This window comes from Anopheles marshallii, chromosome 2 (genome assembly GCF_943734725.1).
Source record: "Anopheles marshallii chromosome 2, idAnoMarsDA_429_01, whole genome shotgun sequence".
Classification (NCBI taxonomy): Eukaryota; Metazoa; Arthropoda; class Insecta; order Diptera; family Culicidae; genus Anopheles; species Anopheles marshallii.
In genome coordinates, this window is record NC_071326.1 from 71,621,897 (window position 1) to 71,649,341 (window position 27,445).

The 27,445-nt window shown below is 40.6% G+C and overlaps 2 protein-coding genes across 2 annotated transcripts; one reads left to right on the top strand and one right to left on the bottom strand.

Annotated features, from left to right (window-relative positions):
- The first annotated feature begins 887 nt into the window (after nt 1-887).
- Nucleotides 888-20,810, top strand: LOC128710065 (uncharacterized). Its single transcript, XM_053805103.1, has 11 exons — nt 888-992; nt 6,919-7,027; nt 7,170-7,525; nt 8,548-8,667; nt 9,788-9,879; nt 11,408-11,644; nt 12,634-14,085; nt 15,191-15,296; nt 16,465-16,554; nt 17,058-17,241; nt 20,515-20,810. Exons 1-11 carry the CDS (start codon nt 888-890, stop codon nt 20,808-20,810), a joined length of 3,147 nt encoding a protein of 1,048 aa, XP_053661078.1.
- Nucleotides 20,811-24,319: 3,509 nt separating this feature from the next.
- LOC128718516 (probable ATP-dependent RNA helicase DDX27) lies at nt 24,320-27,132 on the bottom strand. Its single transcript, XM_053812138.1, has 2 exons — nt 26,083-27,132; nt 24,320-25,846 (listed from the first exon to the last, which is right to left on the bottom strand). Exons 1-2 carry the CDS (start codon nt 27,130-27,132, stop codon nt 24,320-24,322), a joined length of 2,577 nt encoding a protein of 858 aa, XP_053668113.1.
- Nucleotides 27,133-27,445: the final 313 nt, after the last annotated feature.

Consider the following 27,445-nt stretch of genomic DNA (forward strand, 5'->3'; position numbering starts at 1 on the left):
AGTCCGATCTCTGGTATCATGTCCGTATCTGGCCGTCTTGAAGTCGATGGATTGATGGTCCTTGTTGATCTGGTGCTCTCAACACTTTTGAAGAAGTAGCGTGTAGATTTAGACGGCGGTGAAATTTTCTGTAACAAACCCAGCTTGTAGAACATCTAGACATTAGCTAAAGTTACTTCAAGTTTCAACAATACGGTGCCTTTATAAACATAAGATAATTACGAAATAATCTCTTAAGATTTGTCTTAGTTTTTGCTCTTTGTCCATAATTCTACAATGGTCTCATTTAAAAACTAACTTCATAGTAGCATTTTCTGCTTGCTCAATAGGCTGTCAATCACAATTTCCCTCTGTCGGAAGCCCCATGTTCGATTGCTGCCTGGGTAGCGCGCAAATGTTCATTGGGTAGTAGCTTTCGTTTACAGCACCATTCATGGGGTTGAGTTGAAGAATACGCATTTAGAAAAAACGAGTGATCCGCACTGGTTGATAGGTGTACGAAGTCCACTTAATTTCGTGTCCCATTATTTGTTCCATTGCGATCGAGGTCAATTGTGTACACTCCCGTGGTGGAATAAGCAGCAAGCAATCTTTTGCAAAAGTAATAATCGTGAATTAAGATCGTTATATTAATTACTAGAAGTGTGTACGATACACAGGCAAAGGTTGCAATCCGTACTAGAAACAGAGTGTACGTGTACGTGAGTGCGGTGTGTGCGTGCGTGTGGTGTCCGTGCGTTCGTTCGTGGATAGCCAAAAGGGGAAAGCAGCGCAGCGTGTGTGTGTGTATTTTATTGTGAGTGTGTGTGGAAGTAGTGTGAAGTAACAACAAAACGGGCGACCTGAAGCAATCGCGAAGCAGGGTAGCAGCAGCAACACCCGCAAAAATGCACACGTTCAGTGAGACGGGTGCAGGAGTACCTGCATTTCTGGCGAAACTGTGGCGCCTGGTCGAAGACAGCGAGACGAACGATTTGATATCGTGGAGCACGGTGAGTGTTCGCAATGGGTTGTTGTTGGGTTTTGTACAGTGCGTTTATGAAGCCTGAAATTGGAGAATGAAAGTGTGTTGTGGTAGTATGCGTGTATCCCGCACTCGTTGTTTTCCCGCATTGCTCGCATAACTCACCTTTTATATAGATACCCACATTAAAAGGAGATAATCCGTTTTCATTCCGCACGTCCAATTTTCACCCCGTCGTTTTGCGCGCTAGTGTGTGAGAGAGTGTGTATATACGTGTGTTGTGCGCCCGTTCGCAAGTAGGCCTAACAAAAATGGCCGCCGTTTGTGTGTTTAGTCGAAATAGATTTAATCGCGCGATTCGCGTCGTGTGGCGAAGTTTTGTCGCGCCTGCTGCCCCGCGGTCATTGCCTGCCCATTCATTCGATTGGATTCATTGGTCGCGCTGCGTTCACTTGGTTCATGTATTATTTTTTTTTTTTTTATGTTACTCGTGAGAGAATAAGTAGGGGTTTGCGATAATTAGCGCGAAATACCGCAGGGAAGAAACACACAACACGGTGCGTACAAAAACGAAGCAACAGATGATAACTGCGCTCGTGCGTTGGGTTGTAGCAATTTGCAGTGTGTTAATTGATTTTCTATCGTCTACACACACTGACGTGATTTTGGAGATTTTCTTTCTTTTGTTGGCGGTTCAATCAGCCAATAAAAACAATAAAACGATAGTTGTTCAAAACGCGCAACGTCGACATACAGCCGTCATCCCATCGTCAATTTGTCCTTCGTTGGAGGTTGTTTCTGTTTTGCCGTGCCTGTCTCTATGTGCGTGCGCTGACTCCATTGTGTGTGTGTTCGACCGCAAGTGCGAGTGTGTGTGTTGGAAACAGTACGTCATTTCGATAATTCTCCCACAAGCAATTCAGCGTTTTTTTCGATTTTTGTGTTTATGTTGTTTTAACGTCCCAGAGCGGCGAGAGAACAATCTGTTTGACGTCAGGAACCGGTGCCGGGTGGGTTGGATTGTTTCGTCTGTTCAAAGATCGATTGTTTTTTCGGTAAATCTGATTCAGTTTGACGAATCAGAATGAATCAAGGCGCCGAATGAGTGAATCGGAATCTCTCGTCTGAAGATGCCTGCATCCCCAAAGATCTAAGAAGATTAATGAGTCTTTTGGAGAGTTGATTCCTGATTTGAATGACTCTTGCATTTAAGATTCACTATAATGATCAATATGTGTTTTTGTCATGTACACTGGTTAGAAATGGAATGCATGAATCTTTGGGGATTCATGAGTTTTTTGAGAGTCGACTCCTGATTTGAATGACTCCACGATGAAGATTCATATGAATGATTTGGCACAAAAGATTCGTTAAGATCATCAATAATCTGTTTGTGTCGCGCACGCTAAAAGCAATCAGAAACGGGAATGAAAATTTAGCTCATAATCCTTTTAAAGGGACACGAACCTGACGTGTGATATCATACTACACCTACAGTGTATATGTTTGTCCGATGCCGCCTTGCCCGGACACACGTGTCTCTGTGTGCGCATTTATGGGATACCGTTTTTACGTAACGCATCGTTGCGTTTTATTTGATTGTTATTTATTATTCACAGCGCGGTACTGTCTCTAGCAGTGAGGTGGCCGGGATCGATTAACACGGGAAGTAACTGCAGCCCAATACGTAGAACAAATGCCATTTTTCCGCTTCTTCGTGGCCCATGTTTGTGCAGCGTGTGGGTATTTGAAAGCTTTCGGGAAGAAAAGCATTTATATAGCTGAATTGTATTTGGGCAATTGGTAGGTAGTCACCAACAGCAATACCCGGTAACAGCACCAGCTTTGGAGTATGCTGTATTTTTCAACTGCAATATACCATTCCATTTTTTTAGGCTAAAAGTCAGATTATTTCTTCTGGAAGTTGTCTCGATTTACTCCGATTATAATTACTGTACCAAGAAACGTCTGTCCCCTTACAAATATGAGTTGCTATCGTCAGCGTAACGACCACTCACGTAAATCGATCGATATATCGACGAAAACAACATCGAAAACAACCCCCAAAGGAGGCAATCTCACAATTAGACCGATTGTAGCTTGCCTTCTCGGTACGGCGTATCCTTGGTAACTGCGAAGTTGAAAGTCGTAATGACTTTCCCAGCTAAAGGGAAGTGGGTAACACGGTTCCCTCGCTAAATCTCACCTAGCTGATCGCTCACTAATCATCATTATTTTCATCCCACATACTTTCCTGGTCGTATTTTTTCACCACCTAGTTACAGGCAGCAACAAACAATCACAACAAACAGGCTATCGTTTTGTTATTTTACTTGCAAAACAACCAAGAAAAATCTCGGTTCGAAGACCATTTTTTTACAATACAGCAGATTGATAGCAATACAATTGATATAATCATCCTTTATATAAATAACTTTTAATTGAAAGGATATTCAGCTATGTTTCATGTTTGCTTTAAGTACGTTTGGATTAGTTCGTAATTGGGACAGTAATCTTGTTCAGAGCTCTGATTTTAATGCTAAATCCCTTTCGGATTTAAGCACAAACAATTTCTAGCCCGGAAGGTATTACATTCTGGCTGCCCTGAACAGCATTAATTTTTTGGTGGTGCCGGAGAAAAATCTTCGTTTTCCCGTTAATCTCTTATAAGATTATCGTGTTATCGTTCACATATGATAATGTAGATAAAATTAATAATGTTGAATAATTATTCTTATTTTATTACAGTATACTTATTTTTTCTGAAGGTCTATTTGAACCTGCATTTCATTGCTGTGGAAATGGATTTCATTTTCATCTTTTTCTATTTAAACATTGGCTAGTGCAACTGTCAAATTGTAACTTAAAGTAAATGTAAACAAACAAATTAGTAGACTGATGTTTTTTTTTATCTACAGTTTAGTGGTATAAGAAAATTAAACGCAGAGTTATAAATATTTAAAAAAAAACTTTCTTGTTGTCTTTCTTGTCTATACATTTCGGAACATATAAACACATTGAACGTTGCGAACGAACGTGAACGTGGCAAAAATGAAATCTATACCCTCGAAAACAAAGTATCCATCGAATGTTTAAATAGTCCTTTACTGAAATGCTGTTAACATTTAAAAACGACATTTGAAACCCTGTAATCGACAACGTTTTATTCACTCTTCAGATCGTAACGATACCTGTCAAATTTGTGTTTGCTAAACTACGGCAAACAAAATAATTTGTTTGTAAAGTTCTAAATGGTTTCCTTATTTAAACGAACAACGAAACAATGCACGTTGAGAAACCCTGTATGTTATGCCTGTTTTAAACGTTAATATATGCATTGGTTTTAGTTAGGCTTTTAGCACTATCGCTGTAAAATTAAAAAAAAAGCACCAGGAATCAAATACAGTCACACCGAATATGAAATTCGACTTTGTATCCTCTCTCCCAACGATCACCGCTTGTCAGAACAAAGTAAATGTGTGGATGTACGTTTGTTTTTGTTCATTATGTTACATATTTTGCTCGTGGATCGCTTTCAGCATCCCCACTCCCAACCCGATAGACCTGTTACTGTACTGTGGTGTGATTTTGTTGTTGCCTCGTTGAAGATAATCATTTTAATGGGCACAGACCTGCCTACCGACTAATAGGGGGTTTCGGTCGTCGGTCCTCATGCCCTTCCGACTCTCTAGTGTGTTTTATCTCGCTGTGTACGCGCACACGGCACATTGACAAGGCTTTAACCGGTTGTTGTTTCTTTTTTGTGCCTTATTTTTTTTTTTTCATTCATGACGTGCATGATCTCAGTGTGGTTTGGTGCTGTGACACGACCGTTTGTCCCCAGCAATATTGTGCTCTAGCCTTAATATAAATAGTCTTCTCCTGCAACTGTCGGTCCATATCGTTGAACGTGTCTGTTGTCACGTAGATGTGCGTGCGATGTTTGTTGGTCGGCCGGCACACCGACAACCATAGCCTCCCCCTGTTTGGTTTGTGGACAAAAGTGGCCCCACCACTTGACAGAATTTCTGCCTCTCCTTCGGTCAATGTTCGTTTTACCGAAAAAGAGATTGCTCGTTTCGTTGGCTAAAGCGCTGCTTTTTGGTTTGTTCGTTCATTGCGCGCGGCCTTATCTGAACGATGTTACGTTTGCGGCTATGTATGTACGTACATCGTGTCCAGACGCGAAACATTACCTGTACACCCGAGAAACCCAATATGTATCACTATACCATTGAATGTGTGGCTAGAAGCGCGTATTTAATCATTATATCGCATTAAAATTTACAGTATAAAACCCCTGCATATAAAATCGTTGGGGCCATTAATCGATCGACAAGAGGGGTTTATTTTACCATATATAAAAGTGAAAAAAAAAAAATCTGTAGACTTCAATCATAACAAATATTTCGTAACTTATCTCAATACCTGAAGCCATATTTCAAGACATTTTCTTTAATAACGATGCCAATTTTACAATACCATCTACTTCATAACCAAATGATCAATAAATTACGTTGTTGGAATCTCTAGTGCTTTAGAATGTCAAACGATTAAACGAAACACTGACCTTCTTTGCGTTATCGATTATTGAACGAAGGTAGCAAAAACTCTTTGATGTTGATTATAAAGGTTCCGAAGGTTATGTAATACGGACATCGATAATTCTTCTTTCTCTATCGGCACAACAACCTGAAGAGATCTAGGCCTGCCATTTTTGACTTTATTTGCCTGTAGCTGGATCCTGGTCCGTTCGTGAAGACCGGCGCCACTAACATCATGTCACCGGGCCCGCCCCATAATAATGATAATACATAATAAGAACACTGATAATGCTTCTCCAATATTGTACGGACTATTGGTTTGAATAATTGAATGTTTTAGTAAATAATATTGAAATTCCACTGACTGTCGATTTCAATTCAATTAAGTCTCTAGTCGAATCTCAAGCTGACTCAAAACAGAAGCCGAAATAGGAATTGACGCTCTCCCACGAGCAAGAACTTACCTCCGTCCTTTCCGATATCCCTGAGTCCGCTGACGTATTACTGTTTGGAGTTAATCCGGAGGCGATTCCAGCATATCATCGAAGTTGGATTCATCCGACTCCGAAGAAAAGGGTATTTTACCCATCATTCCATGACATGTTCATAACAGTAGCTGGAAGTAACGCTTACTTGATTAAATGTAAAAGTTTTGCGTTCAATTTTCTTCTTCAGCTACACCTACGAGGTGCAACTAAAGTTGTTAGAAGGAAGTGTCGAATGTTAGGCGACCAGAGAAAGCCTTCATCATGCTCACAAGCAAACCCAAGATGACCCTCACCATTGGTCACCCGACTCGTAGTTGTATTCCAAGCCCCCTTATTTCGCGGTTCAGTTTTTGTTGTTGTTGTCGTGCAGTATATGCCGTATTTGTCCGCATTTTGCGATTACCGGTGGTTGGCTGTTTTTTGGAGTTACAGATAAAGTATCTCTCGACAGCCGCCCGTTTTTTTGTGAGCCCTTTCTTCGTTACAAATTATCTCGTGTACAATCTAATAATGGGCTCCCTTGTCTTAAAAAAGCTGCCTGTCTGCGCGTTACTATCTCGTACAAGCCAGAGAATTATATACATTTGCGAGTTTTGGGGGAAAAAACTGATAAGTGGTACTGTTTTAGTGTTGTTGTTGTCGATGTTTTGCTTTATAAATATCTCTACGTGGAAAGCTGATAAGAGGAAATCATGATTTAATCTTCCATTGACTCATAAAAAACGCCGACCAAGTGTGGGAAAAGAAAAAAAATCATTCTATAATGATGCCGGCTAGCAAATCAAACTGGTATAAAGAACGTCAATAAAAAATGTTTTGTGCGATTTCCGCAATTATTTGTGACATTTTTGTAATCTTGTAAATCGTTTTTACTCTGCCACGTTGTACTAAATCTTGCTATGTTTTTTTTTTCTCTTTTTAGGATGGCCGGAGCTTCATCATACAAAATCAGGCACAGTTTGCCAAAGAGCTGTTGCCGCTCAATTACAAACATAACAACATGGCAAGCTTTATTAGGCAGCTGAATATGTGTAAGTCACGATAGTCGTTTGATATAATCGGTGTTTGTTCACTGGAATGTGGAAGAGCGTACAGCAAACAAAGAAGATCATCGATCGATGATGTAATGTTACAGTTTTCCATGTAATGTCACAATTTAATTTACCATTCCAGATGGTTTCCACAAAATAACCTCCATCGACAATGGTGGTCTACGATTCGATAAGGATGAGATGGAGTTCACACATCCTTGCTTTCAAAAGGATCATCCCTACTTGCTGGAGCACATCAAGCGCAAGATCGCTACATCGAAGCAACAGCAACTGCAGGCCCAACAACAGTTGGAGGACAAGAGTGTGCTCAAGCTGGAAGCGGTCAGCCGGGTGCTGAGTGAGGTTAAGAATATGCGCGGTCGACAGGATACGCTTGATTCGCGCTTCCAAACGATGAAACAAGAGAATGAGGCTTTGTGGCGGGAAATTGCTATTCTGCGCCAGAAGCATCATAAGCAACAGCAGATTGTCAACAAGGTGAGTGTGTGCGTGTGAGCTGAAAGGGAAGGCCAGAAAAAAAGGAACATTATCGCCAAGAGGGCTTCGATTAGGGAGTGGAGTGTTCTCCCCGTTTATTCAATCGGTATCTGGATGAATTTATTAAGAGTTATATCATTGTCCCCCCGTTTGAACCGCTTTGTGGAAGAATTTTTGTGCTTTTCTAGGAGATCACTTCATCCGACACTGTAGAGTCGCAAACTTTTCACCCCCGTTGACGATGTGTGTGTATGTTGAATTTAAATATTTTAATTTTATGCTGATATGATCACCTCCTCAACTTGATTTGTGAATACCTTCCCACACACACTTCTTCCATACGTTAGAACGTTGGTTCCGTGGTAGGAAGGAAGGTGGGAAACACTGGAGTAAGATGTTGGAAAAAGCAATCCTTTTCCTAACATATGAAAGTAAGTTATTTATTTATTCGCCGTTCCACTCTTTGGCCGGTGCGCTTGGTGTAGGTTTACTGATGACACTGGTGGCGCATCGTTTTGTTGTTCGGTTTTGCAGCTAGCCGAGGGGTGTATAATTTTTTTTGGAGGAATAATTCTTTAGATAGTAGGTAGAACTTAAACAATGTCCTTAAATTCCATTCTACTTGGAGGTGTTTAGCATACCAAATGCGACGATGGTTTATGGAAAGAACATCATAAAAACATCGATCCTTCCTTTTGCACATTACCGTTCTTATGTCTAACGCGAAGAATTGGTTAGCTTGAAACGTGCGCCGTTGTAAACTGTTCAATAATATTATTATTAAACTTTATTGGATTTCTTACATCTTATTTTTTATGTAACACTAGGTTTAGACCAAATGTTTTATTGACTCCGCAGTGTCGAGTAAAACATAGTAATCTACAACAACAATCTGTTAAGAATAGGATTTGTGGGATATATACAATAAATAATTTATTTGTCCAGAATTTTTAAAATTAATCTTATCTTGTTGCTTGTTAAATGAAATGAGAGATAACCTAACTTTATATTATTGTTTTCAGCTCATTCAATTCTTGGTGACGATCGTGCAACCATCCCGCAGTGGACTTGGCTCTATGAACAATGGTAGCAACAAACGTCGATTCCAGCTGATGATCAACGATGCCCCACAACAGGCAAAGGTAAGAATCCTTGCATTGCTCAAGGGGAAAAACTAGTTTACGGATAAATTTTGCGATGCTATATCTATAGCATGATTATGGGTTTACCATTACAAAGTCATGAATGTAAAGATTGGCAATGTGACACCATGTCTTTGGATGCAATTCATAAAGGGCTAGGTCTGTTTCAATGTCATTGGTTGTGGTGGTCCACCAGACTACGACCCATCGATCGCAATAGCCGATCAATTTTTGTTCGTGTAATATCTGGAGAGTACTGGCATCAAAAAAGGCAAGTGTTACATTATACCCCTGTGCTCCGATGGTTGTTTCGTCCGATTTAAACAACTCATCGTAGTTTATAACGCCTTCATACCCGATAAATGTTGGCAATGTCGAAATCACCGTTTCACTTAGAAAAACGTCTCTGTTAGATTTACCACTGTGTCAGTCAGTACTGTGCTCATGAGTATGGCTCGAATGAGAATTAGTACGCGATCGGCCGATGTACAGAAATGGGAGGTTTTACATTTGGCATAGCTTCCAAACTGGGTGCAGAAGATTGTGGTTGCATTTGACCACACCGAGTCTGTTATGCTGATGCATCAGAATAGCTATCAATAAATGTGTTTTAAATCCGTTGTCTCCATTTTACCGTCGATCAAGTCTTGCCAGTGTGATGTTACTGTATATTCTACCGCCACATTTTCGAATCCTTACGGCTGCCTGCTTACTAATTAATGGTGATTTGCGTTAAATGGGCGTGATGTGGGCCTCGACCGATGTCAACCAAACGTCCGTTCAATCATCGATAATTCATGATCCTTTACACCACCATGGCTTAGCTGTCGGTGATTTTGCCTGTCTCATGGATAAAGCAGTCCTATTCACTGATGTTCAAGAACGGTAAACGTAATGGAATATTAGCGCGCAAAGCTTTTATCCGAGAAATGAAGTGACGGCCAGGGTGCGGCAAGATGCGATCGATTACACCGCAAAAAATATATACTTTCCACCCGATTCGAACACGATCACCTAATTACCGACGTGTGACACATGCTGCGTAATCAATCAAGCTGTTGTTATGAAGAAACTCTCACTAAATTGATCTTTTTTGTGTGCTTTATTTCATTTGTTTTAGCTGATGAAAACGGAATACGACGATGGAGCCACCATTGAAGAACTGGGCGAAGCACTCGAAGAAGTCGCATACGCAAATCAGCAAGAATTGTTGTAAGTTTATGATCGTCGGCATGAGTTTACTTCTGCTTCTTTAGATTTTAGTTCGATGTTGTTACTTCTTACATTATGTGCTACTACTTGAACTATTTGGCGAACCAAAATGCCCTTCCGGGGCTATCTCTTATCTCTTCTTTTTTGGCCTAACGACCTGTGAGGTTACGGCTACCATATACTTATGTTTCACCATATGGCCTGATAGTTAGTCCATGGAGCCTAGATGAGATTTGAACCTTGATATTCATGTGTTCGACCGAACTGAACATCATACATATATATATATACAAGACATATGCATGTTTCGGTACATGCGTTAGCGATTTTACATAGAGGATTATATAATTTGTTTATTCTGCTGCTAGTCACTGTACTATGAACGATTATGAACAATCCCTGAACATACACACGCATTTGGCGTTCGGTTGTAAATGATTGTGAAGTATTTGTAGCATGAAATGTTTTTGTGAGAGTGCGTTATTTTTGAATGTTACTGTTTCGTATCGTTCGATCCTAACACATGGCTGAACATGACGTGTATGTTTATCATCTAAATTTAATGTTCATTACTTCAGCAGTGTCAACATCTTACTATGTATTTTCACGATATTGAATTAAGCAATTACAACAGTTAAATGACATTATTTCTGCTTTTGCAGTAAATGTGTAAATTAGTATATTTTGTAATTCCACGACTCACTAACACCTTAATATCTAGTCTGGGAACTAATCTCGACTAGATGGTGTCTCTTATACGAAAGACTGAATATTCAGCTATCGGCAATTAAAGATTACGATAGATGGTCAAAGATGAAATCAAGGAACCGAGTAATTCTGAACGTTTGATTCTATAATTCGCCGCAGAAGTTGGGAATGTGGTTGAAATAATGTTGCATTTTGTGTTGGTTGTGTTTGCATGCATTTTGTCTCTTTTTTTCTTTTCTACTGTACCGCTGTATTTTGATGTATTATGTAAGAGATTTGATGAATCTATTTGTACGTTATTAATAGAAAATTTTTCTTTTTTAGTATTAATATTCTATCTTGGATTGTTTAGATATGCTTGTCTACTCTTAACTAGTTTTAATGCTAAAGTTGTTCACAGAATCACTGCGTAGGCTGGAGGTATTTATAACCAGCAAATAGATAGAGGCCCGCTTTCCTCTGTTATAGATTGAGATACATTTTTTAAATAACCTGTTGCTAGTAAAAGGCTTGCATTAGGTGGTCATTGACTATTGGGTGCTTTTTGCGATTGAATGCATCTGTGTCTTAATGGTATATACTTAAACTGGAAACTAGCTTGCCACTTTAGCCCCTTTGTTTTGCTACGTTCATTAAATATACACTCTGTAGTGTACAAATTTAATTTCAATTGCGATCTTGCCAAATTTTAATTTCATCTACGATCTTACAATATTATCTCTTTGGTCCGTACTAATACACTCCGTTTGTTACTGACAAGAGGATTGTTTTATCGGATATTTGTACTCAATGTGCTTGTTGCCTCTTTCCTCTTCTTCAGGTCAAAACAAAACAAGGCCAAGAAACATATTATTCCCATCGTAACCGGTCAGATTGTTCGCTCGTCTCGGTCCGCTGAAGAGGCAGGAGCTTCGTCTGGTTCCACCTCAGTCGGAAAGAGCGCAAAGCCTAGTAACAGCGTCGGTGACAGTGGTAGCGTGATTCTTAAGAAACTCAGTGGTGTTAGCATTGTTAAGAAGGATAAAATCTCGCCAAGCGGCCAAACGAAAGAGACCAGGTAATAATGCAAGCAACGCACCAATATTGTGGTCGATATATCCTGATGTAGTTTACTTCTTCCTATCGTATATGTTTCTATTGCAATGTCAAATAATACATTTTGGTGCTTACCTTTTCATTTGCTGGTGTGCCGTTAAGTGGTTTTAAATGTTATGAAACATTTGACATTTTACTTTTTTTTTTATTTTCTGATGTGATACTAACATGACATAATTAAGTTTTATAATCTGTTTCTGTGATGGAACGTTGAATTGGATCTCATAGTCTTAATAGTCGTATAAAAATAACCCTGCTCAGTATTGTACATCATTATCATATTGTTTACTATTGTTATCAGTATATTTTTTTTCTCCAGAGCTATTTGTGAGCTTGGTTTGGTTGGTATGAAATAACAGATGATTGTTTGACTGACGACCCTTCAATGTTTTAGAATGAAATCGGCAGTTTTATTTAATATCTGTAAACCGTGACCTTCATCTTCATTTTACTATTAGTTGAACCCATTTGATGTCTATTTACTATATAAAACTTCAAAAGGAAATTACTAGCGTTAAATTAACTGTGCGAGACATAGTTAATGTGGTTTTACACATTTGTGCTGGTAACCTTAATTATAAATTCCATAACCATTATACATTGGCAAATTACATTGTCATTGTTAAGAGTGAGCGCCTCATTGCGTGTACGGAGAAATAAGGAGCATTTGTGCGTGTAGGAAATAAACACAGGATGACGACGATGAAGACGACCTCTCGGAGCATCTTTCATTACACAAAAGAACAACTTACCAATCGCTGACATACGATAGGATCGTCCTTCTCGTCCTCTTCACTGCATCTTCCTACCGTGACGTGTCGCCAGAAAGATAGGATGAAGCTAGAATGAATGAAAAAGGAACTCCCCAAACGCATTCAAAGTTGCTCCCAGATCAAACATTGCTCAATGCGACCGATTTTTGATTGAGATTTTCCCATTTTGTGCCGACAGGAATTCGGATACACCGGAGGTTAGTTCGCCGATATCGGTCCCGGATCGGTCACCATACCATCGCACAGCGACTCCATCCATGTCCGGTGGTAGCAGCTCCAGAAGTAGCAATGGAAGCGGTGGTGGAGGCGGAGGTGGCGGAGGAGACGGAGGATTGAACTACGGCGGTGGAAATGAAACAATTGAGGAAATATTTTCTACCTCACCAATACCGTTCCGAGCTGGTGTAGATGGCGCGATGAGAGGATCAACGATGGGGTCCAAGGTCGTGAAAATGGCGAACGATCAGAAGAGTCAACCAAAGTACACTACACGATCTAGGAATGTTGGCGAACGAAGCCGTGGCAATAATACACCTGCGAATTTAATTCAGCTGATTGAAAGCACAATCGACTGCGATGAGCTAGATAACTATGGCGAAGCGCTGGAAGAAGATAATGATGATGATGAGCACGGATATTTGGTCGATCATGTGGACGAAATAGATCCAACGATCGTACAATTGTATAATCAAGATAACGACAACGAAATGATGCTAAACACTCCGATGGTGATCAAGGAGATGGAAAAACAACAACAACAGAAGCAACATCAGCAAAAACAGCGACAACCGGCTGGTAGAAAACGAGGAGAAAGTTTGTTGAAAGGAAACAGCACAGATAATAGGCGTAATGAAGGGGAACAGTCCCAATCTTCTGCGCAGAGATCTCAGAACAGAAGTTTACTCAATTCTCCATCGACTGTCACCGTTACAACGGCAGCGAAGCCTGGCGGAAGTGGATTGAAATCTTCTGCCGCTTCTTCTCCCGATGTTCCGACAATGATTATGACAAGAGGTGGCAAAAAATTGGCAATGGCCAAGAAACAGTCTGTCGCGACCAATGAACAGCAGCAGCAGGAAGATTTATCATCGGCCGGACCGTCTGGATTCAATGCTGGTGGTGGGCAAGGCGCCCGAGACCAACCAACGGAGAATAGCAATGGTGGTAATTCATCATCGCCACCCATTGCTACGGATGGGTTATCGTTTGTTTCGAATGGTGGTTACATTGCCGCAACCGACATGGTGCCGGGTGATATATTTGACGATAGCAATGATCAGGGCGCCACGATGGTGAAGAATGAAGGTAGTAACCCTTCACCGATGCTTAGCAGTGGATTCAACTTTGTCGACGGAGGCTACTATAATCCAAACGTGGACATCAACCAGATGAAGGCTGGTCGACAGCAGCAACAGCAGCAGCAGGTGCAGGCACCGCAGAACAACCAGCAACAACAACAGCCTTCACCATCTGTTAGCCAAATGCTCCACGGTGAAGGCGAAGAGTTCGACGAGAATTCACTCGATTCGTCCTTGCTGCTTAACCGGCCCGCCGGAAACGAAACCGAACAACAGCAGCAATTATCCAAGTTTGTCAGCAATGATCTAGACGTGTCCTGTCTGAACACGGTGTTAGTATTTTTGTTGGGAACTTTGTTGCGGTTGTGGACAAAACACAAACCGCCACTATTTGCACAACCCTTTCGATTACTACCATCGCATCAACACCAACACCGGGTCGCTCCGTGGACACGTTACTATATATCTGCATCGCAACACCGAGCTCTTCACCCAGTGTTAAGGATGGCACCATCTCGTGGTCTAGAAAATATTAGGATCGTTACATTAGATTAACTTGAGCTTGATTTGTTTTTTGCACAAATTGTTTACCTCCTTTATCTCTGACCAAAGGAATGTGTTCTTTTGCGATGATCCCCTTAGATTCCATTCATCGTAATTTAAGGAATTGTTTATGTATGTCAATCTGAATAGTATTTCAGATGTTGCTACATACGATTTTGTCATATCTTATTTTGCTTTCTCTTTTTACAGTTTGCTTTCGTCGGATCGTCCTTTACTATCTGTATTATGTGATTAGATGATACAGTAATAGTTTTCTACCTATTTTATACATTGTTGCTGTTATTTGTATTATTTTTATATTTTCATGATTTTACCTTCAAGTTAATGATGTGTAATCGTGCAACATAAGGAACATTAGGGTTCATTTGGAATGTTTGACATTAAACTGTCAAGTAAGATATTGTCTAAGTGATGGAGAACAGATGTTCTCTAAATCCTAATTACTTATGTAACAAGAAACAATTCAAATATCTACATGTCACTTTGCTTTCATTCATAACATTCATCCATTTTTGAACATTTCATCAAATGATTGGGATACAGTATAATGTAAAAAAAACCTTGGTCATGTTATTAAATGTAACAAATTAGCGACAAAGTTATTGAAGAAAAGCTAAACGGGGAAAAAATTGGTACAAAGTAAAAAGCACAAACGCAAAATTTAAATACGGAATATAGCATTTTCTAACCACGAAGCAACAGGTGTGAGCTCGGTAGCGCGCCGCATAAACGGTGTGCGTACCGGAAGGATAATGGCGATATTAATCGAAGGTGGTTGCGCCTGTTTTCTTACTTTCTTCCTTTCAATGTTTTTATTTCTTTCTCCCAAATGTGCGATTGCACCACAATCCGCAATATCATCCGTACTTACAGGGCCGAGTATGGACAGCACATCGATACCGTGCAGACCGATCTGGAATCACTGAAGGAGCTGCTTAAGGGCGAAGGTTACCAACTCGATGCGAACGCGTTGCTCGGGGTAAGTTTAAGTGAATGGTAACGGCAGTTTTAGGGAAGGGGGATTTAAGCTTTGATTGAAATGAACAAAACATGCAAAAAAATGGCAAACACGTGCAACGAAAGAGAACAATCCGTAACGGCGTTACGGGGGATCGATTGATATATTTTTAGTAATAAATGTTTGCTAAATGTTTGACCAGGTCAAGCGCACTTTGTGACTAATTTATTTCATATATTCTCGGGCTGATAAATCACACGAGATATGTCATGTCTCATTTTAAATTGGCTTTAACAAAATATTGGCCAACCTTTGATTGAAACTCAAAATTGTGCTACTAAATATCGTGCAGTGAGACTGATAATGTCGCTTTTTACCTTCATATTCATTTTATTAGTGTTCTCTCCCCAGACTATCATACTTTGGATTGATGTTATTGATTGTAATTGGTACAGGTTTTTTTTGTGACAATTGATGTAATAAGAAAATTTTATATTATAGATATAAATGTATTAAATTGAAAGATATTTTTTTTAAAATGACAATGTTACACAAAATAAAGCTGTATTTAATCGTTACGTTGCCAATATTGCTCCAAAGTTGTCAAGCACGATGGTTTCGATGTGTGATCTGATAAAACTTTATCTATGTGGACAAATCAGCCCTATTTAATATATTTTCCTTGATGATATATTTTTCATGCTCGAAATGTTTTTCTTCTTTCTTCCAATTATGTATTAAATTAAACAACACAAAAATTCAACCTATCCATTAATTCCAACTGAATTACCCCACACACGCTCGACACCAATGGTGGATGGTGTCAAATGTAACTTTCCATTGGATTTGAATGGTTTTGGTAATTAAAAAAATGAATTAAATATCTTCACAAACCTCAACAAATACCCTGACGCGATGGTGATATTTATGATGATCTTGCTGCTGGTGCTTATGATGATGGTGGTCGAGCATGTTATATCTCCGAAAAAAAACGCTGCTTTACCACAAACCCCTGAACAACACCTCCATCCTGATGATGAATGGAATGTTGCGAATGTTTCGATGTGCCCGAATCGAAATATCTGTGCAACGTAATAACCGAAATTGAAATTGACACAAAAAAAAAATATTCGATTCGTGTCGATATCAACTTTATCAACCTATAAAACTCTCACACAACCCACAACAGAACGCTTGCTCTACCGCACCTCCGTTCGGACGCGTGTACTTCCCGTCGAGTACGTTCGATATGGATACCATCAATAAGGTTAGGACCGATGTAAGCATATACACAGCCATAGTTTGTAAGCAACGTTTCAATGATGCGATAAACATTGTAAACCTAACTGTTCGAACTAAACGGGTAAAGCAAAAACAGTATAATGAATGCTCCCAGTCTCGCAAATGTTTCGTGAATCCTTCCCGTTATCTTTCCGTCAAATACGGCTGCAACATGCAGAAAAACCATACCCTTTCTTTGTACAGATGAAACGTTTACCACAAAACAGCATTGTTCATCAATGAATCTTCAATTACACAAGATACACTCGCGTGTATATGGTTTTGCATCTCTTTACATATTAATACCCAAGACATACCACATCTCCCTCCGGAAGGGGTTTCTCTCAGTATGCGAAATCATAATACTATTATTGTACTGATCCCACAACCCATCAGTTAGTATATGTGTTAATGGAGTGATGTAATAAAATTCATCTTTTGGCATTCTTTTTTGGCCCGGGCCCTGTTGCCTCTCCCATTATTGTGGCCACCTCTTTACAGCTTTTCAACAACAACGAAGACATGCTGGGATACGATTTTCCGATGAACCTTCCGGATATGATGAACGATGATCAGCAGCAGCTGTTACAACAGCATCAACAGCAGCAAGGTCAATCATTGGCACAGCAGCAAACCGGCAACAACAATAGTGACAAATCAGCCGCATCCGGTAGCCCGACACCTGGTACGTATTCGGTAGTCAGTAGGAGCACTTCGTACATACTTTAATGTTTGTTGTTTTTCTTATCTTACATCAAAAATGGCAAACAGTGACAGCCGAGGGTTAAATGCATATGGTGTACCTTGTATCGATTTTAGTTTTTGTTCCATCTGTATGGACATTTTTGAACATTTGACATTTGTAGAATTGAGTCAAAAGTGAATTATTATCTAAGTTAACTAACAACGAAGGAAATTTTACTTATCTCTTAAAGGGGGTGTTTTTTAAAGGAAGCATAGAAGCTTCTTTGCGTACAATAGGACACAGTACCTTTCACAATCTATTGACAGAAAGATGCCGAGTTTTTTGTTCTGTTTCTTTTACATGTTTCGTTGTTCGGAGTCTTTCTGGCAATGGTTTTTTTGTAGGTATTTTGAACGTTCTAAGCATCTCAAGTGACTGAATTTGTTATCTGCCTAATGGCAGTATATCAGTTGCGTGTTGTTAAATTTAAAATAATACTAGGAAATGTTAAGAAATCTTCTCGATATTGGCTGCTTAGTATATAATATATTAATTTATAAAACTATTCATAAGAGCTTACATACGAATTGCTATTTATTTTCTTTTTAAAAAGGCAAAATTTGTATTTCAAAATTATGGTATTTCAGCAAATGGTGGGAAGCACTTAACCATCATTTGCAGTGAATGGTATGGGAAATATTTTCTAATAAATTTGCATCTATATCGGTGCAAAGAGGTAATATTAAAACAGGAGATTAAAAAAACATAGTTTAAAGCTTGTTTTCCATTTATTAAAATTTAAAAAAAACTTTATAGTGAAACAAACTAAAATGCAGCACTAGTTTGCAATGCAAATAGGTTGTATTGGTATGAAATGTTTTAAATTTCTTTCAGTTCCCGTGTCAGAAGTAATGAACCACTCTCTAACCTTCAAATCACCCGATTCTAATCACAGTAAAAAAAAACAAGTCTAATCAAACCCAACGCATTTATACCAAAAATCACACAATCTCTAATCACAACAATCTGACCTTCTTCCTTTCCACAGGAATGTCTGTTGCGATGCAAAGATATGGTTGATAAGTTGATAAAAGAAAGCTAATGGAAATTGAGAAATGATATTAAAGATAGGAGGATTATGGGCAGGAACGGATTTGGCGAAGCAAATGCGAGCTCCAAAGCTATAATGAGAGAGCAGCAAGCAGCATCATGAGTAACATGGTTGCCGTGTGCGTGTGCCATTAACTATCGTCACTAACCGTGCGAGGAAAACAAAAAATACGAGCATAACGGTGATAATGGTCTACAAAAGGCAAAAAATGCAAAATGTATTGATGATGGACGAACGTGTGTGGTGTAGTCGTTATCGCCAATCTTGAGGAGATCACTTCTTTTGGTGCGCGCACTGTGTCAACGGAAATGGGCCTTCGGTTTCGGTTCCGTACTGGTTTCTGGTGTTCTTCTGGGTCGTTGTCATTGTTGTTCCGATCTGATCTTGATGGTTGATGGCCAAGCAAACAAATGAAAATAGGACATACCGATGTTTGATCCTCGATGCTGTTGGCGGGTGCTGCAGAATGCTGTATTTGTGTGGCTGAGAGAGAGAAAGAGAGCTTTGTGGCTGCCGTCGTTGTCTATTTTGGGCTGTTCACTGAGCGTTCGTGCGTGTAATTAAAACAAGGGATATAGAGAGAGAAAAAGAGAGAGAGAGAGAGAGCGAGTAGTAGAGAGGTTGATCGTTGTTGGAGATAAATGACACGAGAGTCACTGGGGGCGTTTGTGGATAAAAAAGAACATGTGGCCAAAAGTCTCTTCACCCACATGAGCAACAAGGTACTGTTGTTACGCTTCTTCCATTCAACTATTCCAAGTGATGGGGTCGGGCGATCGATTCTCGTATATATTACTCATATATATATCTACACATGTTTATTTTATTTAGTCAAAATTTCGTACACATCCTCACCTTCACTATGTTGTCCCGTACACACTCGGCACCCATCACCTCCTCATTAACATCCGTCACCATCTTACTTACTTATCGGCATCCTGTCACCAACCCAATCCTCTAGCGCTTACTTTACTGTATTTTTTCACCATAGCCTATTTCCCTTTTTGTTTTTCTCAAATTTTAATATCCACCTGTCTTCGGGGTGTAGGCAAACCTGCAAAAAAAAGAAAAGAAAAGGAAAACGTGTAGATGTTTAGTATAAAAGTTTAGAAAGGGAATGCACAATTTCGGATGTACAGTGTGGGACAAAACAAGCGTAACTCATAAAACCTGAGTAATTTTATGAATACTTGTCACATTTTATTTTAGACAGGCAAGATTTTGTTGATACTGTTATACGATAGCATTAGAATGATACTGTTATACGATATACTTATACTGGTGCAATCAGTTGCACTTGTTTTGTTCGATACTGTATGTTTGAATTGTTGAAATAATCGAATGAAAGAGATTGTGAGAGATGTGTAGCGAGTGCATTCCATTTTGGAGCATTTGCATTAAATTAATTAATCTTCATTCATAAAAAAAATTAACAATGTTCCAAATGGAATGCGCTAGACAGCATTTGAATGCAATGTTTAAAGTGAGTTGTCTGCATATGTGTGTGTTTTGTGTGAAAAGGATGCATGAGTCATTGCCAAGGGAAAGTTCTGGGATATTGGGAGCTATGGGTCGGGAGTGGGTGGGACGGTTTTGAGAGAATAAGAAAGGGAACGGGAAGGGCTACGAGAAAGGATAATACAACGCAGGGCGCGAGGATAGGTTGTGTACAAGGGAGGGACGATGTTGTTACCAATTGGTTGGGAATTCAAACAAGATGATTTCTAAGTGTGTAATTTGTAAGACATTGAAAGACAATCTAGGTTGTGGGTGGTTGGGTTGGAACAAACAAAAAAAAGGGAAGGGAAGATGATACATGTGTATTTACCAGGTGGACATTGTGTGTGTGTGTGTGTGTGTGTGTGTGTGTGTGGGAGTATGTGTGTGTGAATGTTTGTGTGTGTGCAGAGATAAAAGATGGGTAGGAGCTTTATTGTTAGTATGAATATATGCCAGGAATATAGAACCAAATGATGAGACTAAACAACACGAAAGTAGCACCCTTGTGCAGTTACTAATTTTCTGTTTCTTCTGACCGTTTTTTCTGTATCTCCCGTTTGTTCGTATGTATACTGCACCTAAATCCGTGAATGGCGATTGGATATGTACCGATATCGAATGCACAAAACCACAATCGGTTTTATGACAAATGACAAACTCAGGAGGACACATTTCACCCGTACCGTCAGCTCACACACAGCTGATGGCTTTAAAGCTTCACGGAGCAGATCCCGTCAACGGCCACCAACACAGCATTAACAATGGCATCGTTAATGTGAACGGCCATCATGGTATTGGCTGCATGAATGGCAACGGGAATGGCAGCATCGGAAATGGTATCATCGGTCCCGGTGGTACACTTGGTATTGTGTCCGGTGATTACATCGATCTAAACGAGCTGCTTAACATGGACGGTAACTGCGGTGGTAACGATGATGAACATTCTCTGGTCGCGTAAAGCGCACAGCCATCAACCGGTAGCAACATTATTCCCAATTTTCTTCACTTACGTCTGTCGTTCTACACGCGATTGCGGCTTCTAATCGGTGTGAAAATGTTTATGAAAAATTAGCTCTATCTATTGGAATGTGTCTGTCTACGTTGTCATGAATGTAACCCGATCCACCAGAGAAAGAGAGAGAGAGAGATCTCAACTGTATCTCACCCTTTCTATCGCCACATCACAGAAAAAAAAGTTAAAAAAGAGGAAGAAAGGATTTCAACAACATGTAGCGCGACCACAGAAATAAATCGGCTAGCTATAGGCCTGTGTGAAAGGCAAAGCGTCTAAAAGATAAGATTACACACCTGATAGAAACCACAACGAACCGATAGGGAGGCGCCACCGTGTGAGGTAATAGTCGTTAGTCGGCAAAACATAGAACGAAACTATCATCAACAACTTTCTCCAACATAATCCGTTTACACACAGTCTTGTTATACGAACAAAACCTGCGCTCGAGGCTGTCTCGCACCCCAAAACAGATGATTCAAAACCTAGATTGTTCGATGCAACGTTACTAAAACCATTCCCCCGATGTAAATCGAAAAGTTGCACCCGTTTAAGGGTGGCGCACCGGTTAGCGCAACTATACAAAAGAATTTGTCTCGGATTCACTCGTTCGGTGACCATTCCGACCATGTGTCCAGTGAGCCTATATTCATGATGCAGGAAACATTACCGCCCTGACAAAACAAAATCGATAACCTGTATGATCGCGATACACGTGACAACTTGGCTCGAAATGTTTTTGTAAGTTCCAACTGGTGGAAAACTATGATATAATAGAGGATCTCTTTGTTCTTAAGAGATTTTACGTGCATCGCGTTACAGTTGTCGCATGAGGAGGAACATATTCTGCATGTAGAATAATTTCCCCCGAGATATTGGGTATTTGGTATTTATTTAGTTCTACAATCGGCACAGTCGGTCTTCGGACTTTGCAGCGACACACGGTGTCCAGTCTCTTTATTTTTTTAGGACATTCGCAGTTAGCTAGCATCGCTAGACTACACGATCGACCGACGCATTGTACAACAAAATAAAACAAAAAAGTCTGCAAAGTAATACAGAGCTCAAACCACCCCCCCCCATGATATTAGCATGAAAGTGAAACTTTGAACATGAGAGAACTAAGTCCTACAAGGACGCCTATACAAAGGGAAGAATGATCCAGTAGTGTAGGCTAACCAAAATATCTTGATTACAAATAAGAGCCAACCCGCAAAGAAAAAAACAAACAAAATGTTTAATAATGTTTGTGAAAGTTACATAAAAACCTAATACGAAGAATGAAGGACGTAAATAAGAAAAGAGAAGAGAAGAAAATATAATGCAGAACTCAGGATGAAAACAAGAAGGTTGACAGAATTAGTATGTAAAAAGGTGAAGGATTTCGTTTCTGTACACTCGATAATCGTGAAAGTACACTTAGATGATATATGTTCTGTTAATTATACCTCCGTGCGTTAAGTTTGTTTCACTAGATTGGTTGATGTAAAATAAGTTGAGTTGTTTTTTAAAGATTCTCCTTTAGTTGTGTAGGCTTGTTTGTGTTTGTTGGGTTGAGTGCTAGGAAGTAAAGAATAATTTCGGTCATAATGAAATAACGGTACCCTTGATTGTTGCCGCACCACCACATGTTGATGTGCAATGTTTTAAGTTTACTTTCTGTATCGTCTTCATGAATTAGTGATGTAGTTTAGCAGGACGATACCCCGATAGGAAACAGTAGAGTGAGATGAGTACGGTTTGTGTAGCGTAGGTAAAAGTTGTTATTTTTATATACTATCTGACCTATGGTTCAAAGAATTGTTTTATCTGCATCAACTGAATTATTTTACAACCAGTTGTGGTACAGCAAATAAACATAATGAAACAATATAAACTACCAAACCTGTAAATACAGATAGTGGGGTGGCGTGTAGAAGCAGAGATTGTATTGCAAATGGCCGTGTCGTATATGTGAGACATGGATAAAGGAAATGTAATCATGAAATCGTGTACCTGAAACATTCAGCGAGTAGCAGACACAAGTAGTGGTGAAGGAAAATGCAGCTAGGTAGGTAGTAGTCGTAATGCTCCGTTTGCGCAGTCCGGATGAAAACAGTGAGAGTTGAAGGTTTATTGTAAGCATAGGAGAAGCGTGAATCGGTTTCAGTCAGTTACGAGCATCTCTTTTGCAAATAGCGAACGTTTATTTGTGTGTGCTTCATTCATAGCTACGAAACGCAGCCACATAACAGCTAACAAAACCCTTAGTTAAATAATTGATTGATCAAGTTTCTGAGAGTTGTATAATTTTGTATTATTCTTATGTCTGCTGTTACACGTATGTGAACGCAAACACAAAGATGTAACTGGTGAAGGAACAAAGCAAAGCATGCTAATCTTACGGATAATGTTCTATGTTATATTATTGTCTACTAGGCTAGTTACTCTATTGCGAGCAAAAAAAATCAACATATTACTCCTTTTACTATTACTAGTACTCCACGCTACGTCCATTCAACACTGCACACAACCCCAAGGCCCAAATAGTGAAAGGCATGGAATATGGTGGAAGCGTTCATCATTCCTTGTCTCTATGTTTTGTGTGGTTTGTGTTACGATATTCTGCATTTGAAATAGACGATAAAAACGAATTCCTTCCCCAAAAACTTACCCTTTTCTCTGTTCCATAATCAAATGGTAAATTTGTTATAAAATGTACATTTTTGTTCCATATACTGGTTACGTGTTTTCTTTATGCTTTTTCCCATCATATCTCGTTTACTTTAACAATGACACTCTTTGAGAAACAATTTCGTTCAAATATCGCTATACAAAATGTGTACTATCTACCTTAAATGTAGTGTTTGCCAAGCTTTGCCCCATGTTTTTTGTGCCGATCGATTGCGTACTATACTTACCGGCGAGTATAGTGGGCAACCACACTAAATACAAGGAATGCAGAACACATCAGAGATATACACGCTAGTGAAGCGAGAGATAACTTACGTGCTTAGGCGTAACACTGGTACGAAATAATCGAAATTCAGGTATAGGTTATACAACTTTGTGAGTAAAGAAACAAAAAAAAAGAATTAATTACTAAGGAACACACTGTACCCTCCCGTTTGAAGTCAAATACACGGTCATACGAGAATTTATTGCATGGTCTCTCTACAGGTTAAATCCTTTCGTTAATTTCGCGTTTGTGAACAGTGTTCAAATGGTCGTTTCAGCAAAAATATCCGAATCGTTGGATTTTGGAACATTTCCTGTCTGGTGGGGTAAGCCTCTTGGCTGAGTTAGTCCCTGCTGTTTGCTACAAAAATGATCTCTAAACAGTTTCTTTCATTGAATATTTTCTGCACCTTTTCAACACTTAACATTTGTACAGTTCTTCTTTCTTTATAGTATATTTACCAAACGTTAGAACAACACGCAAACGTTTTCACATGAACTTAATGTATATTTGCCCCTTACTTTCGCTTTTTGCCTCCCTTACCACCGCCTTGTCCCATCCCTTTGCCACCAGAGGGTTTACCCTTCGGTGCCTTCTGACCGAACGTTTTGCCCTTATTCTGTTTATTTAAACCATGCTTATTGCGCAGCTTTTCCGAGCTCATCTTACCGTTCTGTTTGCGTTTATCTACTTTATCCATGCGCTGTTTTTTGGACGCGTCGTAACGCAGCTTCTTAACGTTCTTGGTACCCACATCGGTCAGGTCACGCTCGAAGCGAGTTAAATTCTTTTGCTTCTTTCGATTCTTTTTGACACCCTGTCCGGGCGATTTTCCATTGATATTTAGCTCCTCGGTAGCATTGACACGGGAGGGTCGATTGCGCATCTTGGCCAGCTTGGCCTGCACCATCGATACCTTCCGTAGCTCGTCCAGTGCCCGCTCCTTTGCCAACTGTTTCGGTGTTTTGTTTGCATCCGCATTAGCATCCGCTTCCGGTTTTGATTTCTTCTTCGCCACAGCCTCGTTAGAATTCTGTTTTTTCATCTTTTCCTGATGGTACCGGACAGGATCAAAGTCATCGTCATCGTCACCTTGGCGCTTGCGCTTTTTCGGTTTCTTTTTCTCAGTCGCCTCCTCACCGGCCAGTCGTGTCTTTTCTTCGCGTCGCTCGTGCAACGTTTGGAACCATTCCCTCGGCACACCGTCCGTTTTCAGTGACGGTTGACCCTTCAGCTTCCGCTCGGCACTGGTAAGCTGCTGCTCAGTCTGCCGCAACAGCTTTTCCGCACGTTCCTCCGCCAGCACATGATTAATTTCCGGCTCAAGTGCCGCCACCTTCTTCCGATACTTCTCGATAATGTCCAGCGGAATGATACGATTCTTTACCGAGCTGACAGCATTTTTCACAATTTCCTTCACAATTTTGCGCTCCTGCTCGCCAGCCAGCGACACCGACACACCGGCCTTCCCGGCACGTGCCGTACGACCGACTCGATGAATATAATGTTCCATCGTTGCAGGCATAACGAAATTGATGACCGTTTTTACACTGCTAATGTCCAACCCGCGAGCTGCCACGTCCGTCGCCACGAGGATATCGATCTGCTCGTCTTTAAACTGCTTCAATGAGTCGAGCCGCTGGGCCTGGGTTAGATCACCGTGCAGTTCGCCCGTCTTCACACCAAGCAAACCGAGCAGAATCCGCAAACGGTGAGCCGTACGCTTCGTCTGCACAAACACCATACAGTGATCGTGGAAGGTACGGCAAACTAGCGCGGCCAGCAACGCTTCCCGATCAGCTTCACGGCCCTCGCGGATACGAATAAACTCCTGGCGCAAATTGAAGGCGACCGTCTGATTATTGTTGACGAAAATTTTCACCGGCTTTTTCAGTGACACGGCCGCCAAATCTTTCACCTCCTCCGTCATCGTGGCGGAGAACAGCATGGTCTGACGAGTGGCGCAACAGCTGCGAATAATTTCCTTCATCTGCTCGGCGAAATACTCATCCAGCATACGATCGGCTTCATCGAGAATCAGGATCTGAAAACACAATCGTCGTTATCAGTGCCATCATATTGGAAAATATTACTGTAGAAGTAGTAAAGTAAAAGGGCAAGATCAGATGATAGAAAATGATCGCTCGGCGATCGAGTTCTAAATATATACCATTAATCGTCTTTAAACACGCTTAGCGCAGTTTATCAGAGCGCAAGGATTTATATTCATCAGCATAGTTACCGACAAAGACTAGCGGTACCATCGTCATTTCGACTTACTTCAATGGAATCCAGCGAAAAGCTTGGTGTATTTTTAATGTGATCAATCAAGCGACCCGGCGTGGCAATCACAATGTCCGGGTTCTTGCGCAGTACCGCTTCCTGCGCTTTCACGTCCAACCCACCAATTGCGATACCGACGTCCACGTTGGTGAACTGTGTGAGTTGTTTGGCCACTTGGTACACCTGTGCGCCCAGTTCACGTGTCGGCACCAACACCAGAACCCGCGTGACAGCCTGCGACACGTTCGGTTTGTACAGCAGACGTTCGAGCGTGGGCAGCATATAAGCGGCCGTTTTACCCGTACCGGTGGCGGCACAACCACAAATGTCTCGTCCCATCAGTGCGATCGGTATGGTGGATGCCTGGATTGGTGTCGGGTAGATGTACCCCAGCGCACCGATCGCTTTCATGAGCGGACGGGAGAGATCCATTTGGTAGAAAGATTGTATCTGTCCGTTTGCATTCTCCTCCAGCTCTTCGAAGTAATCCTTCGTGCCCTCCTCCGTGTCTTCCTTTACCTCCACGGTGGGTCCACCGTTATTGGTGGCCGGTTTTTTGCCCTTACGTTCCTTCACACGCATATAATCGTGCTTCAGTTCGTCATCCGACAGATCCACCTCTTCATTTTGCGGTGCTGCGGTATCATCGTCGATATCATCCTTCAGGGCATCGGCATTTTCCTGCGTGCGATCTCGTATTACGTTCGCAATCTTGTCATTTACCTCACCACGGTTCTTCCGTTTGACAAATCGCATCAAATCGTCCCACGTATCGTGGTTGTATTCCTTCACCGAGGAAACAAACTGGAAGCTTCCATCGAAATCGCTCAGCTTTTGATTTTTCTGCTTGGTCGGTTGATAATCAACCTCCGCTTCCGACTCCTCGGAGAAATCTTCCACTTCCTCATCGTCATTGATGGTTTTTATTAAATCCAGCCTGTTGGCAGGGCTTTGCTTATGCGTCAAACCATTCTCACCACCATTCACGGCGACGTTGCCCGTGGTTTTAGTCTTCACATTAGGATTTGATTTTTTATCTTTCTTCATTGTGAGGCTATTGGTTTTAAGAGTGGAAAAGGACAATTGAAACACAACTCAAGCCGCGCGGTTCTCTAGTCCCGGCACGCACGCACGTGTGCTTGTTTACAAAACGTTTTCCTTGTCCGTCTGTCAACTGTATTGTCTAATCAACTCGAGAAGCACGCAGTGTAAATCGAGCGGATTTGAAGTTCACCAAACCGGAGCAGAAAGCCGGTTTTTAATTCAAACAAATGATGCACAAATTGCTCTGTTTTGTAAGAATTATTAATATCAAAACCTGCAAGCATGCTTAAGAAGCTTTTCTAACTTATGAAAATAT